The sequence below is a fragment of the Ctenopharyngodon idella genome, chromosome 12 (assembly GCF_019924925.1).
Source record: "Ctenopharyngodon idella isolate HZGC_01 chromosome 12, HZGC01, whole genome shotgun sequence".
NCBI lineage: Eukaryota > Metazoa > Chordata > Actinopteri > Cypriniformes > Xenocyprididae > Ctenopharyngodon > Ctenopharyngodon idella.
Genome location: NC_067231.1, coordinates 17,651,122 through 17,666,816, shown reverse-complemented (window position 1 = coordinate 17,666,816; position 15,695 = coordinate 17,651,122). Strand labels below are relative to the sequence as shown.

The 15,695-nt window shown below is 36.9% G+C and overlaps 1 protein-coding gene across 2 annotated transcripts; it reads left to right on the top strand.

Annotated features, from left to right (window-relative positions):
* The first annotated feature begins 1,070 nt into the window (after window positions 1-1,070).
* Window positions 1,071-11,703, top strand: sncgb (synuclein, gamma b (breast cancer-specific protein 1)). Of its 2 annotated transcripts, XM_051915419.1 has the most exons (6): window positions 1,071-1,484; window positions 5,210-5,251; window positions 5,344-5,471; window positions 5,781-5,798; window positions 8,393-8,440; window positions 10,168-11,703. In XM_051915419.1, exons 1-6 carry the CDS (start codon window positions 1,364-1,366, stop codon window positions 10,174-10,176), a joined length of 366 nt encoding a protein of 121 aa, XP_051771379.1. In that variant the 5' UTR covers window positions 1,071-1,363; the 3' UTR covers window positions 10,177-11,703. The 2 variants fall into 2 exon arrangements, with proteins under 2 accessions (XP_051771379.1, XP_051771381.1); XM_051915421.1 differs by lacking the exon at window positions 5,781-5,798 and having other exon boundaries at window positions 1,075-1,484.
* Window positions 11,704-15,695: the final 3,992 nt, after the last annotated feature.

Sequence of the window (15,695 nt, the reverse complement as noted above, 5' to 3'; positions counted from 1 at the left end):
CTATATATGTATATATATAGAGAGAGAATAGTATACAGTAATGTATATGTACGTGTGTGTGTATTATTATATTAACATGCTATGCCTTGAATGTATATAATATAGTATATATTAAGGCATACATAACAGTAATTTATATATATATATATATATATATATATATATATATAAATACACGAAAATAATATACAATATACAAAAATATTATATATATAAATATGACTAAGCAAAGGAATATTATATTATATTATATTATATTATATTATATTATATTATATTATATTATATTATATTATATTATATTATATTATGTTATATTACTTTCCTAAAACTAAATTTTAAACTGTAAATTTTCCCAAAACATGGGTAATGTTAACCCTACATATCTTAACAGGAATATTCTATCCTCATAATGTTATATGTATTAACATGCTAAACACTGAATGTATATAATATATACATAACAGTAATGTATATGTATGTGTGTGTATATTATTATATTATATTAACATACTATACATTGAATGTATATAATATATATATATATATGTATATATATATATATATATGTATATATATATATTATATATATATATATATATGTGTGTATGTGTGTGTGTGTGTGTGTAAAAATGACTAAGCAAATGAATATATTATATTATATTATCATTCAGTCGTACTATACACATTATATATAGCACACATTTATATGTATAAAAATATAACTAAGCTATTATATTATATTATATTATATTATATTATATTATATTATATTATATTATATTGTACACATTACACAAACATATTTTACTGTGGTAATGGTAAAATGTTTATTTTCATGGGCCAGATAAGAATGTTTATACACTCAAATGAATTCCCATAAAGAAATAAACAACCTAGATTTGAGTCAGAGCACATGTTCCCCAAGGTGCAAGAGGATGGCAATAATTGTAAAAAGCATCTGGTTTTAATGCACTGCTGGCTAGAGCGTAATAAATATGTAATCAGTCTGTTCGACATTGCTGTGAGAAGCAGTGCGTGTCTGCTGTGTGTGTGTGGAGGGGGGTGTGGGTGGAGGCAGTAGCTGCAGCACGACTTAAATGCACTGCAGCATCCAGCAGGTTCTGTCTCTCTGCATCCTGTTCTCTTGCGCCTGCTCGCCTCTCTCTCTCTTTCTCGCTCTCATTCCCCTGCTCTCCATCCAGAGTGTCCGTGTATCCGTCTGTCCCGGCACAGAATCTCTCTGTATTCCTTTCTCCTGTCATCTGAAACTTTCAGTATATAGCCAGACACCGTCAACCCTTGCAAACCCTGCCAGGCCCAATCCATCTGCAGAGCACCATCGTCAAACTCAACGTCCAGGATGGATGTTCTAATGAAGGGATTCTCCATGGCCAAGGAAGGAGTGGTGGCCGCCGCTGAGAAAACTAAAGCTGGGGTTGAAGAGGCAGCTCTCAGGACCAAGGAAGGGGTCATGTATGTGGGTAAGTGCAGATGTTTGCTGCTAGTCTGTGTGTGTGTGTGTGTGTCCCACACAGGGGAAAATAATGCAACATTGACAGTGGTAATAATAGCTGTGTTCTGTAAAGGTCTTTGCAATTATTCTCAATGGATTTAATGCAGATGTGATGGATGAGTCTGCATTCCATTAGTATATGTGTGTGTGAGAGTGTATGTGTGTGTGTGTTTTGAGGAGAGGAGGGTCTCAGTGAGGTTGTGCTCTAGTCTGCTGAGGAGCTGTTAGAGTGTAGATGGAGGCAGCTGCGAATGTGAGATTCATGAATGATAAAAAAAAAATGCTGCAAAAATGGTGCAGGCAACGAAACCTGGGGTGTGGTGAAGCAGTACAGACCTGAACGGGACAAAGTAAAAGCTCATAAATACAATGACAGCGTGCACTAATATTTCAAATAAATAGATTAATGTTTTTGACACATAATAAACACAGACACACTGTTTTACACGCAGTCATACTTAATAATTTGAATAATTTTGTTTTTATTTAATTTAATAAAGTCTAGTATGCTCACAATTGCCATTATCCATCTTGTCTATAATATAATATAATATAATATAATATAATATAATATAATATTTTAATGCATAAAAATACATTGTGTAGAAATACCATTTTTAGGCGGGATTTGCTTTTTTACCTTTTTTTTACACTTATTTTCTGCATGCATTCATGTGCATGTGAATAAGAGATATACCTGTTATTTATCTATCCAATGCATTATAATAATTCTGGACGTTATTTCATCCTGCATGCACTATAAAGTGTTGTTTATGTGCATGTGAACGAGAGAGAAAGTAAGGGGGGGCATGAAGAGCGGATCAGCTGAGCACTGCAGCATTTACTCCCTCCCTCTCTGTGCTCGCCGTCTCCATGCGTATGTGTGTTTGAGAGAGAGCGTGTGCCGATGCAGCAGGATTTGCCTGGTTGTGAGTGGACTGTGATGACTAACCCTCATCCTCTCCCCACGCCACCATAGATAGAGAGAGAGATGGAGAAATCAGGTGCAGTGCTCAGTGTTATGTCATAGGCTTGTGGCCCCGTAGCATCTGCTTATGCTCATCAACACAGAAATGAACAGATGGCAGAGACGGAAAATACAAACACAGTTCAACGTAAAACGATGACTATATAGGATAAATTTAATGGACAGCGTCTCAAAATGACCTACACACCGTAGAGCGTTCCAGAAAACACATTAAACACTCAACAATCCTCAATGTAATTTTCATCACCTATAACTCGACAGTGGTAATCTTACCTAATCCAATCAGATCAACAATCAACCCAGCATGCATTTGGGTGCGATGTAATCTTTATAAGCACTCCTCCACCAAGGTCACCTGTGCAGAGGTCACAGGCCTGCAAATCCGCTCTCACCAAAGTACATGAATTGTCAGGAGGCTTCAGAGTGCTTATATGGCATTGTGTGCACTAGGGTGTGAAGTCATTACTCAGGTTGATTGTTACAAAGGCAGGTTACTTATTCTCCGTTTGCGAGTGAGTGGGTTACTGCGTTTGGTACTGTGAATGGCCTTTGATCCAGGCCTGTATTTTCTGAAGATGCAGTGTCATCAGCATCAGCGTATGACGCAGTATCATACGCTGATCTCCCCTCGACTGCAACTGAACGCTTTATCTACAAGCAGCTCAGATTTCTTCAACAAACAGATCATGTGTATTTGAAAAGCAAACAGCGCAGATAGACTTTGATATATATAAAGAGATCTCCTTTAAGGCATGTATAGAAAGAATGCTCAGCCATGCAGAAACTGCTCAAAACTAAAGCTTTCATGTAAAGAAAGACAGAGATAGATGGAGAAAGAGTGTTAGAGATGGACATACAGGAATATGGAAGCAGGATGTATCCAAATATTACACAATTTGCTTAGACTGCACTAACAACCGACAAGCTGAAATGATGTCCGTGTTTTGAATTTTTAAATGTATGATGACAGCAAGGCTCTAATCTGTGTAATAGATATTGAGGGTAAATGACAGACAAACTCTTTGAAGCGTGTAGTGTCTGTTAATGAAGTATTTGGTATCTTATCAGCTTTAAAGGGTTAGTTCACACAAAAATGAAAATTCTGTCATTAATTACTCACCCTCATGTCATTCCACACCCGTAAGACCTTCGTTCATCTTCGGAACACAAATTAAGATATTTTTGATAAAATCCGATGGCTCAGTGAGGCCTGCATCTCAAGCAAGACAATTAACACTTACATTGCCTAGAAAGCTACTAAAGACATATTTAAAACAGTTCATGTGACTACAGTGGTTCAATCTTAATGTTATAAAGCGATGAGAATACTTTTTATGCACCAAAAATAACAAAATAACGACTTTATTCAACAATATCTAGTGGTGGGCGATTTCAAAAAACAGCTTTATTAAGCTTCACAAATCTTTTGCTTTGAATCAGAAGTTCGGAGCGTGTATCAAACTGCTAAAGTCACGCCCCCCAGTGGTGAGCCATTGAAATTTCGAAACACTTATGACGTAACGAAGCCTCGTTTACTGAAATCACGTGACTATGGCGCTCCGAACCTCTGATTTTTTTTTTGAACATGAACTGTGTTAAATGCGTCTTTAGTAGCTTTCTGGGCAATGTATGTGTTAATTGTCTTGCTGGAGATGCAGGCTTCACTGAGCCATCGGATTTTATGAAAAATATCTAATTTGTGTTCCGAAGATGAACAAAGGTCTTACAGGTGTGGAACGACATGAGGGTGAGTAATTAATGACACAATTTTCATTTTTTGGTGAACTAACTCTTTAAAGTGGTGCTGGAATTCCACTCTGTTTTCATTGGTCTGTATAGTCCTCTATCACCAGTGAATAGAGATGTAAGCAGGTTTAAATGATGAGATTAGAGATCTATGAATGAATTTGCATTTTGTATATGTCTTAATGTCTCAAGTATGTTGCATATTGTTGAAAATCTGTCTGTGTATTTTGCATATTTGTATATTGTTTTGTTTATTGTGTTTGTGCATTTGTATATTTTTTCAACTATAATTAAACACAAATATATATATATATATATATATATATATATATATATATATATATCTGTGTGTGTGTGTGTGTGTGTAACTGACAGTAAATTGTACAGTGAATATGCAGCACAAACTAGTCATGCTGTTCTAAAACCATTGTCTATTGTCTATTATTATGACCATATCTATGTAAAAACTACATACACTACCATTCAAAAGTTTGGGGTCAGTAAGAAAAACAAGAATGATGTATTAAATGGATCAAAAGTGACATTTAAAGGCATTTATAATGTAACAAAGGTTTCTTTTTTTTTTAGATAAATGCTTTTCTATTCATCAAAGAATCCTGAAATACACATATCGCATATTAAGCAGCACAACTGTTTACAACATTGATAATATGAAATGTTATTTATAATTGTAATAATATTTCACCTACTATTCTTACTGTATTTTTGATCAAACAGACGCAGCCTTGGTGAGACTTCATTCAAAAACATTAAAAAATCTTACCAACCCCAAACTTTTGAACCGTATATTATTTTTCACATTTTGACTCAGAACATCCATAAATAGAATGGCTTTTCCTCTGTGTGCTTTTATATGCTCATTCTTCCATATAGTTGGCAAATAGGGTTGTTGAACCAATCTCATGAAGAGCATTTCATGTTTATTTCTCATGTTTCAGGTAACAAGACAAAGGAGGGAGTGGTGTCAGGCGTAAACACAGGTGAGAAATTAAAAAGTGTGCCTATTTAGAAAATAGAAATTGAGAATTGAGAAGTCATTGACATCCACTATCTGTAAAATCAACCCTCACAGTTGCCAATAGGACCACCGACCAGGCGAATATTGTGGGTGAAACAGCGGTAGGCAGCGCTAATGACATGGGACAGAAGACAGTAGAGGGGCTGGAGAACGTGGGTGCATCAACCGGCATGGTCAACCCGGTGAGTGACTGCGCTCTCATGTGGTTCTCCACCGGCACCAGATGTCGCCCTTTCTCCTTTTAGATAACCCAAAGATTGACATCTTTTAATTAACATTATCTTTATGTTTAATCTTTCAGGTGTATTGCGTTTCAAAGACCTTTGAATTACTTAAGTCTAGCTTGAGGGATCTATGTCTTACCTGGGTTAACCACAAAAGGCAGTTTTGTGTGATAATACTGCAGTGTACTATAGCTACTGTAGAAATGCTGTATGTTGTGTCTAACATATTCTGTTTGTTTCCCCCCTGGACAACTGTGCTATTGACAGGATGAGGCTTTATATGAGGTGCTTATGAAATGGGGTTGGGAATGGTGGTTTAGTTTGTAGAAAGAAATGTGCTACAGCCTGTGAATGTGGAATATATACTCCATGCTGCATTTGAGATTTAGCTGACTGCTATATGACACACACCACACAGATGGGGCGAATGTGCGCAACCATCCATATAACAGCAGAGTTCACTTACCTTCATTCAGTCCCCACTGGAGTCATTCTCTTCATTCTGCATAATGAGACCGAATGGCTACATTGATTACCTGGATTCTCATCAGTTCCCATTAAGTTAATGATCTAATACTGTCAGTGTTCAGTAATTTGCTGGAAAGAAAACTCTACTACTGCACAGAACTCAGGGGAGCAAATCTGTGTTATTTTAGTATTATTTATATACTATTATATAAATAACAATAAGTGAATTGTTGCAAGAGAAGCAAATCTTCACATAATAACACATGTGGGTGACCTGAATGACAAGCAAAGATGTCTAATACAATCATTCCCATTGCATCAGCTAACAGCCTGTGCACTCTGTCATGTCTTCTACCAGAACATGCAATCTGGCAGAACAGAACAGATGCAACAAAATATGATTCACCAAGTAAATGACACTAAAGCAGTTACACTTTCACATCCTCAGACAGCTTATCAATGACAGTGTGCCACTGCATTCTGCATTTTTAACTGCTCATGGATAATGCATGTTTTCCCTGGGCAATATTTGTTACTTGCTGTTGCTCCTTTTTAAAATAATGTTAAATGATGGTCTTATAAATTTCTACATGTTCAATATTAATCTTAATACTAATGTTTTTAATGTTTGAATATCGTGCATGCAGGAATGATGCCTTATAGAACCAAAGTTTTGCCTTCAAAACATAATTTAATACATGTATTAATATGTATTTATTAATATAAAAGTCCTTAAACTGCTCTATAGCACAAAAAACCTTTCTGGAAGACACAGATCAGTTTTCATTCTCATAATTGGTTATTGTAATTTTTTTTATTACTGTTATATTACACATATTCAGAGAGCAATGCTTCAAAATCATCAAAAAAAAATTAAAATGACCCTATTTACGTTCACATTCTTGTTGTATTGTGGATGATTCATGGGTGCACTTTACTTTAAAGGGATAATTCACCCAAAAATGAAAATTCTGTGATTAATTACTCACCCTCATGTCGTTCCACAGCCGTAAGACTTTGGTTCATCTTCGAAACATAAATGAAGATCTTTTTGATGAAATCTGAGATCTTTCTATCCCTCCATTGACAGCCTATGTAACTACCACTTTCAAGGACCAGAAATGTAGCAAAGATATCATTAAAGGGTTAGTTCACCCAAAACTGAAAATTTCTGTAATTAATAACTCGCCCTGATGTCGTTCCACACCCATAAGACCTTCGTTCATCTTCGGAACACAAATTAAGATATTTTTCATAAAATCCGATGGCTCAGTGAGGCCTCCATTGCCAGCAAGATAATTAACACTTTCAAATGCCAGAAAGCTACTAAAGACATATTTAAAACAGTTCATTTGACTACAGTGGTTCAACCTTAATGTTATGCAGCAACGAGAATACTTTTTGTGCGCCAAAAAAACAAAATAACGACTTTATCTTATCTAATATCTGATGGGCGATTTCAAAACACTGCTTCATGAAGCTTCGAAGCTTTACAAATCTTTTGTTTCGAATCAGTGGTTCGGAGTATATATCAAACTGCTAAAGTCACGTGATTTTAGTAAACGAGGCTTCGTTATGTCATTAATGACAGAATTTTCATTTTTTAATTGAACTATCCCTTTAAAGGACTAGAAATGTAGCAAAGACATTAAAGTAATCCATGTGACTCGAATTATTTAACTTCAATTTTTTGAAGAGATGCGAGTGGTTTGTTTGTTTGAGGGTGAGTAATTAATGACAGAATTATAATGAGACAGGGCCTCATTTATAAAATGTTGCGTAGAAACTGATAAAATCTCTGCATACATACGTTTTATAAATTTATAGACTTGACTGACTATAAATTAAATGTTTGTTCGCTATGTCTCATCAAAATCTAACTTACTCTGCCTCTGAAATGACTTTCCTTTTTGGCAAACATCACAGATCACAACATTTTTTAAATTTTGTTGAAGGAAGGAAAGATTTGGTTGGGGATGTAGAGAAGAAAGATAGGACTAAGACTGAGACAGAGTCATTTGAGGAGGACAGTGACTCAGCAGAAGAGCCCAGCACAGCTGTACCGCAGAGTCAGAACAAATAGAGAGAGACAGAAGAAGATGTGCCTGCCAGCTGCATTCACCTTCCAAAGGAACTCCATGGCCATCGATTACATCCCTCCCTTCTTCCCTCCATCTCTGCAGAGACAGCAGTCATAACACACTGCAGTAAAGAGACACAGGGAGTGTCTGAGAGGCCTGTGGCTGTGCTGCATCCCTGCATGTCTGAATGGATATTATTTAGTATGGCTATGACAAAAGCAATGTTTTTGATCTCTGTATGAAGATTTACTGCTGAATATATGAATGCCAGATGGAACTAAAGACAAGAGCAGCTGTGTCTTGGATCTTAATGGTGTCTGTATTCCACAGGGTGACTTCTCCCATGGGGGCGGCATGGAAGGAGGAGAGGGTGGAGAGGTGAGAACAGAGAAAAAGCACTTTCCATAAAAAAGTATACAGGTTGTCCCATTGTTTATTTATTTATTTGTTTGATAAACTTATTTCTGACATAAAATTAGCATGTCATAAATTTTAAACAAATGTGTATTCTCCCCTTAAAATTGACGATTTGGCCTGTTCCACCTAAGAGGTCTTATAGCCATTGAATAATTTTCACAAAAAAAAAAAATAATAATAATAATAAAATAAAATTATATATATATACCACTGTGTTTGGGGTTGATAAATCTCTTATGCTCATCAAGTTTGCATTGAATTGATCAAAACTACAATAAAAAAAAAAAAAGTAATATTGTAAAATATTACAATTTAAAATAACTGTTTTCTATTTTCATATATATTTTACTATATGCAATTTAGTTAGATGGTAAAGCTGAATTTTCAGCAGCCATTTCTTCAGTCTTCAGTAGGGTTGGGTATCATTTTAATTTTAACGATTCCAATTCTGATTCCGCTTATCGGTTCTGATTCTTATCGATTCCAGTAAGGTAAAAAACAACAACAATTACAACTTAGATAACATTCACATTTATTTTAAGTCTTATTGCAAAACATTTCATTGTATCTGAATACCATGAACAAAAATCAACATTCTAAAGAACACTTAGGCTACACAAGGAACTTTTGCCTATTGTTTAAAAATACCATAGCAAAAACAACTAGCCTAAATATAAATTTCAAGCATTATTGAAGACAAGTAAACACTCTGTAATTAAAAAAGAACAAATAAACAAATTATCAATCACACAAATAAATTTGATTGAAATAGTGTTTTAAGATTTTCAAGTATTCAGGTACAGAAACTGTAATCAAATGTAAAATATCACTGCTCATTATTTGAATTTTCTCTTTGTGTTTTGTTGTTAGGCTGCTGTCACTTTAAGATCTGCACGGATCCAATAAACTGTCATGCGTTTTCTTTGTCAACTGTTTACATTCACTTAAGACATAACCGACTCTGTTTATGAGGATATTTTGACATATTTTTGTGTGTATTTGTCCGTTCAAGTGCAAAAAGACGCAGAAGAGAACTCCGTTGTATCGCGCAATATTCAATATGAGAGGCGGCTTTCTGTGCACACATTTTGGATGCGTGCACAGCACAGAAAGCAGCGTTGTGGGTCTTCTTGCGTTTGAATGGTTTAAAGTCATATTAAAATGCACACAAAGGAATCGATAAGAGGAATCTAAGTTTTAATTTTATAACAAGTATCCGATTCTTAAGCTTATCCGATTCCAGAATTGGAATCGATTTTTGATTCCCAACCCTTGTCTTCAGTAAAATTTTAAATGTCTTTACTGCTACTTTGGATCAATTTAATGCGTTCATGCTGAATAAAAGTATTGTTTTTTTCCCTTTTTTAAAATCCTACTGACCCCAGAGTTTTGAATGATAGTTTGTATACAATAATTATCTATAAAATATAGAATATATAATATTCTATAATGAATGGATGGATGAATGCTTTATATATTCTTATGTTTATTGCTAGAAAATTGACCTCCTGAGCCAATTCTGATTATTTTATCAGGTTAAACACTTGCCTTCACTGTCCATTTCCTGAAAAAGAAAAAAAGAATGACTTGATTCTGAACTCTCTCCATGGAAAGTGTCCAAAGCATCTGTGCAGATAAGAATGACTTATTCTGTGTTGAACATCAATGTTTTTCTTTCATTTCATCAGGGTTATTAGTCCAGAGGCCTGAAGCTGAAACGGTCCCCTCTCTTCCCTCTGACTCTCCACCTCTGAGTTTCTGCTCCAAAGCCTCACCTCGACCCGACTCCAGATGTTACCGATATTTTTTTGTGACTGTATGGAAAACCAGAGTTGAAAAAGACTTTCCCCGAGCCCTGTAGCCTTTAGATGTGTGACGCTTCCCCTCCTCTTCATCTGTGGTGTCGTCATGCTGTTCTCTAGTGTTATTGCCATTCCTCTGCCCGTCCACACCTCATCAGACACATTCAAACATACACCCTCTCTCACTCCTTACACAAAAAAATGGACAGGAACCGTGAAGCCCAGAGGCTGATATCAGAGGTTGAGGTGGTGTTTTAGGACCATGGCTGGAAAAAAAGATACCCGCATGACCAGAAATGTAAGAAAAGCAATACATCTCATTTCATCAGGGCATGTAGCAATGTGCGTCTGGATCTTTGTAAGATCGTAGCCATGTTTCGATTTATTTAGTCTTGAAAATGCTGCAATGTACGCAAGTTGTGTGTACATTAAGAGATACATTACATTCCTTTAGTTCAGTATGTGTGCAGAATAGAGTTACTGTGTGCTTGATCAATAGACTTACCGTGTGATTTGTTAGAGTAAGAACAAATATGTTTATTCACAAAATGTGAACGCATACTGTATACATAGATACTGTAAAACAAAAAAAAATGATTATCCGTATTGATGTAGCTGTGCTAGACTTGCATCTTTCCATCTGCTTGTATATGTGAGATTTGGTTCAATTTGGTTTTGAGTGAGGTTTGTCTGTTGAAAAAGGGTTTTTAAATCCTTCGGCTGCTAGGACAAGAAGAAAAGACAGTCTTTCGAAGTTGTGGAAAGAAATCAAATCTTCAAACACATTCTGTTTCGTCCTGATTTTGTTGCAATGCATGTGAAGTCGGTGTGTGATCATGAATTTGTGATGCCCGCAATGTAAAAGCAATACTACAGCACCATTGCAAAGTTTGTCATTGGTCTGTTCTATAGCACTGTGCTATATGCTGACTCTAGGAGCTGTGTTTTACCAAGGGAATGCTAAGAAGTGTAGATCGTTACTAATCAGATGACCGTCTTCATCTTCATTTAGCCTTGCCATCATGGCCACCTAAACCCGTCCCTGTCCTTTCACTCAACGGCGTGTTCAGATCCATCCCAGGCTTGTGTCTGCTGTAGGTACCTAGGACAAAGCTATCAAACATTGCAGTTTGTTCTTTCTTTGAAGCCACAAAAAACTGAAGACTGCATGTTGCCTTATCAGCACTCGTATACTCTCTCTCACACACACACTTATACACACACACACACACAAAATAAATGATCAAAACACAAAAACACTCTTCTCAAGCTTTCTTTCTTTGAGCCTGTCTCTCTTTGCTCTCTCTGAAACACACACACACACACAAACAAATGTCCCACATATATTTTATTTTGGCATCAAAGCAGGCAAGCTGATTTTATAAACTGTATAAGTGAAATAAAGAGTTTTGTTGAAATCTATGCCGAATATGTGTCATTTTTTATTTTGCGAGCGGGAATGGAGAAGTGTCCGTTGCAAATGTACTATGCACTATAAATATAGTATGCACTACAACTATACAGCTGATTACATACCATGCATGCAGAATCTGTAGGATATTGATGTTGGTCCACTTTTTGCTGCCAAAACAGCCCTGACCCGTCAAGGCATGGACTCCACTAGACCCCTGAAGGTGTGCTGTGGTATCTGGCACCAAGATGTTAGAGAAGTCCTGTAAGTTGTGAGGTGGGGCCTCAATGGATCGGACTTGTTTGTTCAGCACATCCCACAGATGCTCGTTTGGATTGAGATCAGGGGAATTTGGAGGCCAAGTCAACACCTCAAACTCATTGTTGTGCTCCTCAAACCATTCCTGAACCTTTTTTGCTTTGTGGCAGATGAGGCCACAGCCACCAGGGAATACAGGGTGTGCATGGTCTGCAACAATGCTTAGGTAGGTGGTAAAAGTAACATCCACATGGATGGCAGGACCCAAGGTTTCCCAGCAGAACATTGGCCAAAGCATCACACTGCCTCTGCCGGCTTGCCTTCTTCCCATAGTGCATCCTAGTGCCATGTGTTCCCCAGGTAAGTGACTCACACGCACCCGGCTATCCACATGATGTAAAAAAAAATGTGATTTATCAGACCAGGCCACCTTCTTCCATTGCTCCATGGTCCAGTTCTGATGCTCACGTGCCTACTATTGTCACTTTCGGCAGTGGACAGGGGTCAGCATGGGCACCCTGACTGGTCTGCGGCTATGCAGCCCCATACGCAACAAACTGTGATGCACTGTGTATTCTGACACCTTTCTATCAGAACCAGCATTAACTTCTTGCGCAGTTTGAGCTACAGTAGCTCGTCTGTTGGATCAGACCACACACTTCGCTCCCCACATGCATCAATGAGCCTTGGCCGCCCATGACCCTGTCACAGGTTCACCACTGTTCCTTCCTTGGACTACTTTTGATAGATACTGACCACTGCAAACCGGGAACACCACACAAGAGCTGCAGATTTGGAGATGCTCTGACCCAGTCGTCTGGCCATCACAATTTGCCTCTTGTCAAACTCACTCAAATCCTTACACTTGCCCATTTTTCCTGCTTCTAACACATCAACTTTGAGAACAAAACGTTCACTTGCTGCCTAATATTTCCCACCCACTAACAGGTGCTGTTATGAAGAGATAATCAGTGCTAAAATCGCATATTTGCACATTTTGCACATATCTATCTATATTTATATATTGCACAAGATTCAACATATCTAAATTTGCACACATACTTTTCAAAGGTTTATGTGATTGTTTGCTGTCTTTCGTGATAGTTGTTTAAATCTCTCTGTACTACAACTGAGCATTCAGAATCAAGCACTCCAGAGCGACGTGCATTATGTACATTTTTCAACATATTTTATTGCAAACTGTTTTGACCATACTTAGTACTGCTTATGCTCACAAAAAGGAATATGAAAACTCTTTAATTCATATATTTGCTCATTGCAACAACTCTTACCACTCACTTACTGTTCTTTGACTTCAGCTGACTTAGTGTACTTGGTATACTTGTTTAAATGTTTTTCACACTGAATGCCCTCTAGCCTTTTCATTTGTTGAAACAAATAGCTTGTTATTGTAAATGAGATGCTATCGTTAAATTCACACAGAAATTGAAATGTTATAAGCGTTAATTGTAGTTACTACCAGCACCGCTGGTCACCATCAATGGAGGGTACAGAGGAGACTAGCAAAAATGAAAAAGTGTGTACTAGCCTGTTTCTGATTCTAAATATAATTTACAGATAAATATTTTTGATTATAATACAGCCAGGCAGTATTTGGGGGCTAAAATGACTGTTTATCCTATTTTGAAAGATTTCAAACTAGTTTCCCTTCTCACGCCAGTGGAATTCAGATGAAAGGCACTGCACAGAAAGCTTTTTTTAGCTAGCGCTGCACGATTAAGATTTGAACTGCTATTCAACAAACAAAAATCAAGCCAAACACATTCACACATTCATACAGATCACAGCAATTATCCACCACTCCTTTAGCACATCACCCTTTGAGAATCCATCAGCACACACCCAGTATAAGAGCAAACCACTGAGTCTGAATATTAGAACAATAGTGCTGCAACTGCAATCATATGTATGAAAAAACCTCTAGATTCTATTTCAAAGAAAAATAAATGAAAGCGAGGCGGGTACCTGTATGTTTGCACATGCTTCGTTGTCTTTTTTTAACCAAATATTAAGTAATGCTTACAAAAACAGTTTTGTACCATTATGTACCACTATTTCAAATTCCTTGGAGAACCAATAATCATTCAGTCAACTGATGCATTTTTATTTCATTGCACATCACTATGAACAAAAAGTGCCATGGTTTAAAATGTTATTTGGACAAGTAACATGGTAATACTGTGGTATTCCTTTGTAGTACCTGGAGAACAGAAACCTGACCGTTTGCATGGCCAAAATCACTAATTTGCTTATTTGAGAAACAAGTCTAAGCCTAATGAACTTAAAATTTCTCATTCATTTCTCATTCTCTCCTTGATTTAAAATTTTGAACCCAAGATTTTCAGTGTTGTCTCAAGTGTGGCTTTTCATGTTAGAAGGTATTATAAAGCATATGGAAAAAATAGTAATAGTCACTCCAACCAAAATAGTTTTCACTGTGGTCTCAGGGCTTGTTTACACCTGGGGCCTCATTTATAAAGCGTGCGTACAGATTTGATCTTAGAGTGTGCGTACGCTTAAATCCACGCCAACGCTTATATATATAAAAATTTTCCACTTTGACGTGGAAAAGTGCTTAGAGCCACGTCAGCGTCTGAGCAGACGTACACACTTTTCCTGGTCAGATTACTGCAGGTTTTTGGAAATCTAAGCTATTCTTGCAGTTCGCCAAAGATTTGGACGATGACTGGTGATCTTTTACATGTAAATGACATTAATTTAGTGTCGTTTAAAACGCGGAGAACTGAAACCATTCAGCTGCGCGCAAGTTCAAGATCATTTGCGATTTATAGATTTCACATCTGAAAGAGAGGCGTACGCTCCTTTTCTGTGTGCACGTTCATTCTGTCAATCACACGTATGCACAACGGAGAAATGATCATAAGATCAAATTTAGGAAGGTTTCTGCACAACATTTTATAAATTATAGTATAAAGCATATGGAAAAAATAGCAATAGTCACTACAACCAAAGTAGTTTTCAGTGTGGTCTCAGGGCCTGTTTACACCCGGTCACTTCATGCGTTTTCTCTGATCAGACAGCTATCCGAAGGACTAGGTGTAAATGCTCTCCAAAAAGCGTTCAAGATGGATATAAATCTGATCACTCAAACCACTTCAGGTGGTCTGGGATGCATTCCAGTCAAAACTGAACAAGTCTAAATGCATTTGGTTGTTGAAACTATATGTAAATTTTACTCCTCCCAAAAATGTTAAATAATAAACGTGTGAGAGCGTGTTATAGGCTAAATAACATGTTAGATGTGTCAGCACTACTGCATCATGCATCACAGCAGATGAGCAGCTGAATATCTCTTCAATGGGCAAACTGCTGCAAATGAAATTGAAATTAAGTCGCAGACGCTCAAAACACAATCATCTTCACTAAATGTAACGGAGAGAGACATTTATGTGGCCAAGTGTAATAGGAATCGTTTTGATAAATCAGATAGCTATCTGATCAGCAGAGTTGCCAGGTTTTCCCACCGAATTGCTACTCAAAACTAGCCTAAAACAAAAATCATGTTCTGCTAAATATCATGTTATTTGGGGCTGCTTCAACCCACGGCAACAGTGTTAAAATAGCCCAATTCTGCAGGAAAATCGCAGACTTGGCAACACTGCTGTTCAGTAAAAACGCATGAAGTGACCAGAATTTCAACAAATCCACCAAACATAAACACATTCTTAAGTAAATGCATGAAACAGAAAAACACAAGGAAAAT

What these genes read in the sequence shown, in the direction of transcription:
- sncgb (XM_051915419.1), top strand. Translation starts at nt 1,364, where the DNA reads ATGGATGTTCTAATGAAGGGATTCTCCATGGCCAAGGAAGGAGTGGTG. An exon ending in GGAAGGGGTCATGTATGTGG is followed by an intron (nt 1,485 to 5,209) that starts GTAAGTGCAGAT and finishes CTCATGTTTCAG; the next exon opens with GTAACAAGACAAAGGAGGGA. An exon ending in GGTGTCAGGCGTAAACACAG is followed by an intron (nt 5,252 to 5,343) that starts GTGAGAAATTAA and finishes CAACCCTCACAG; the next exon opens with TTGCCAATAGGACCACCGAC.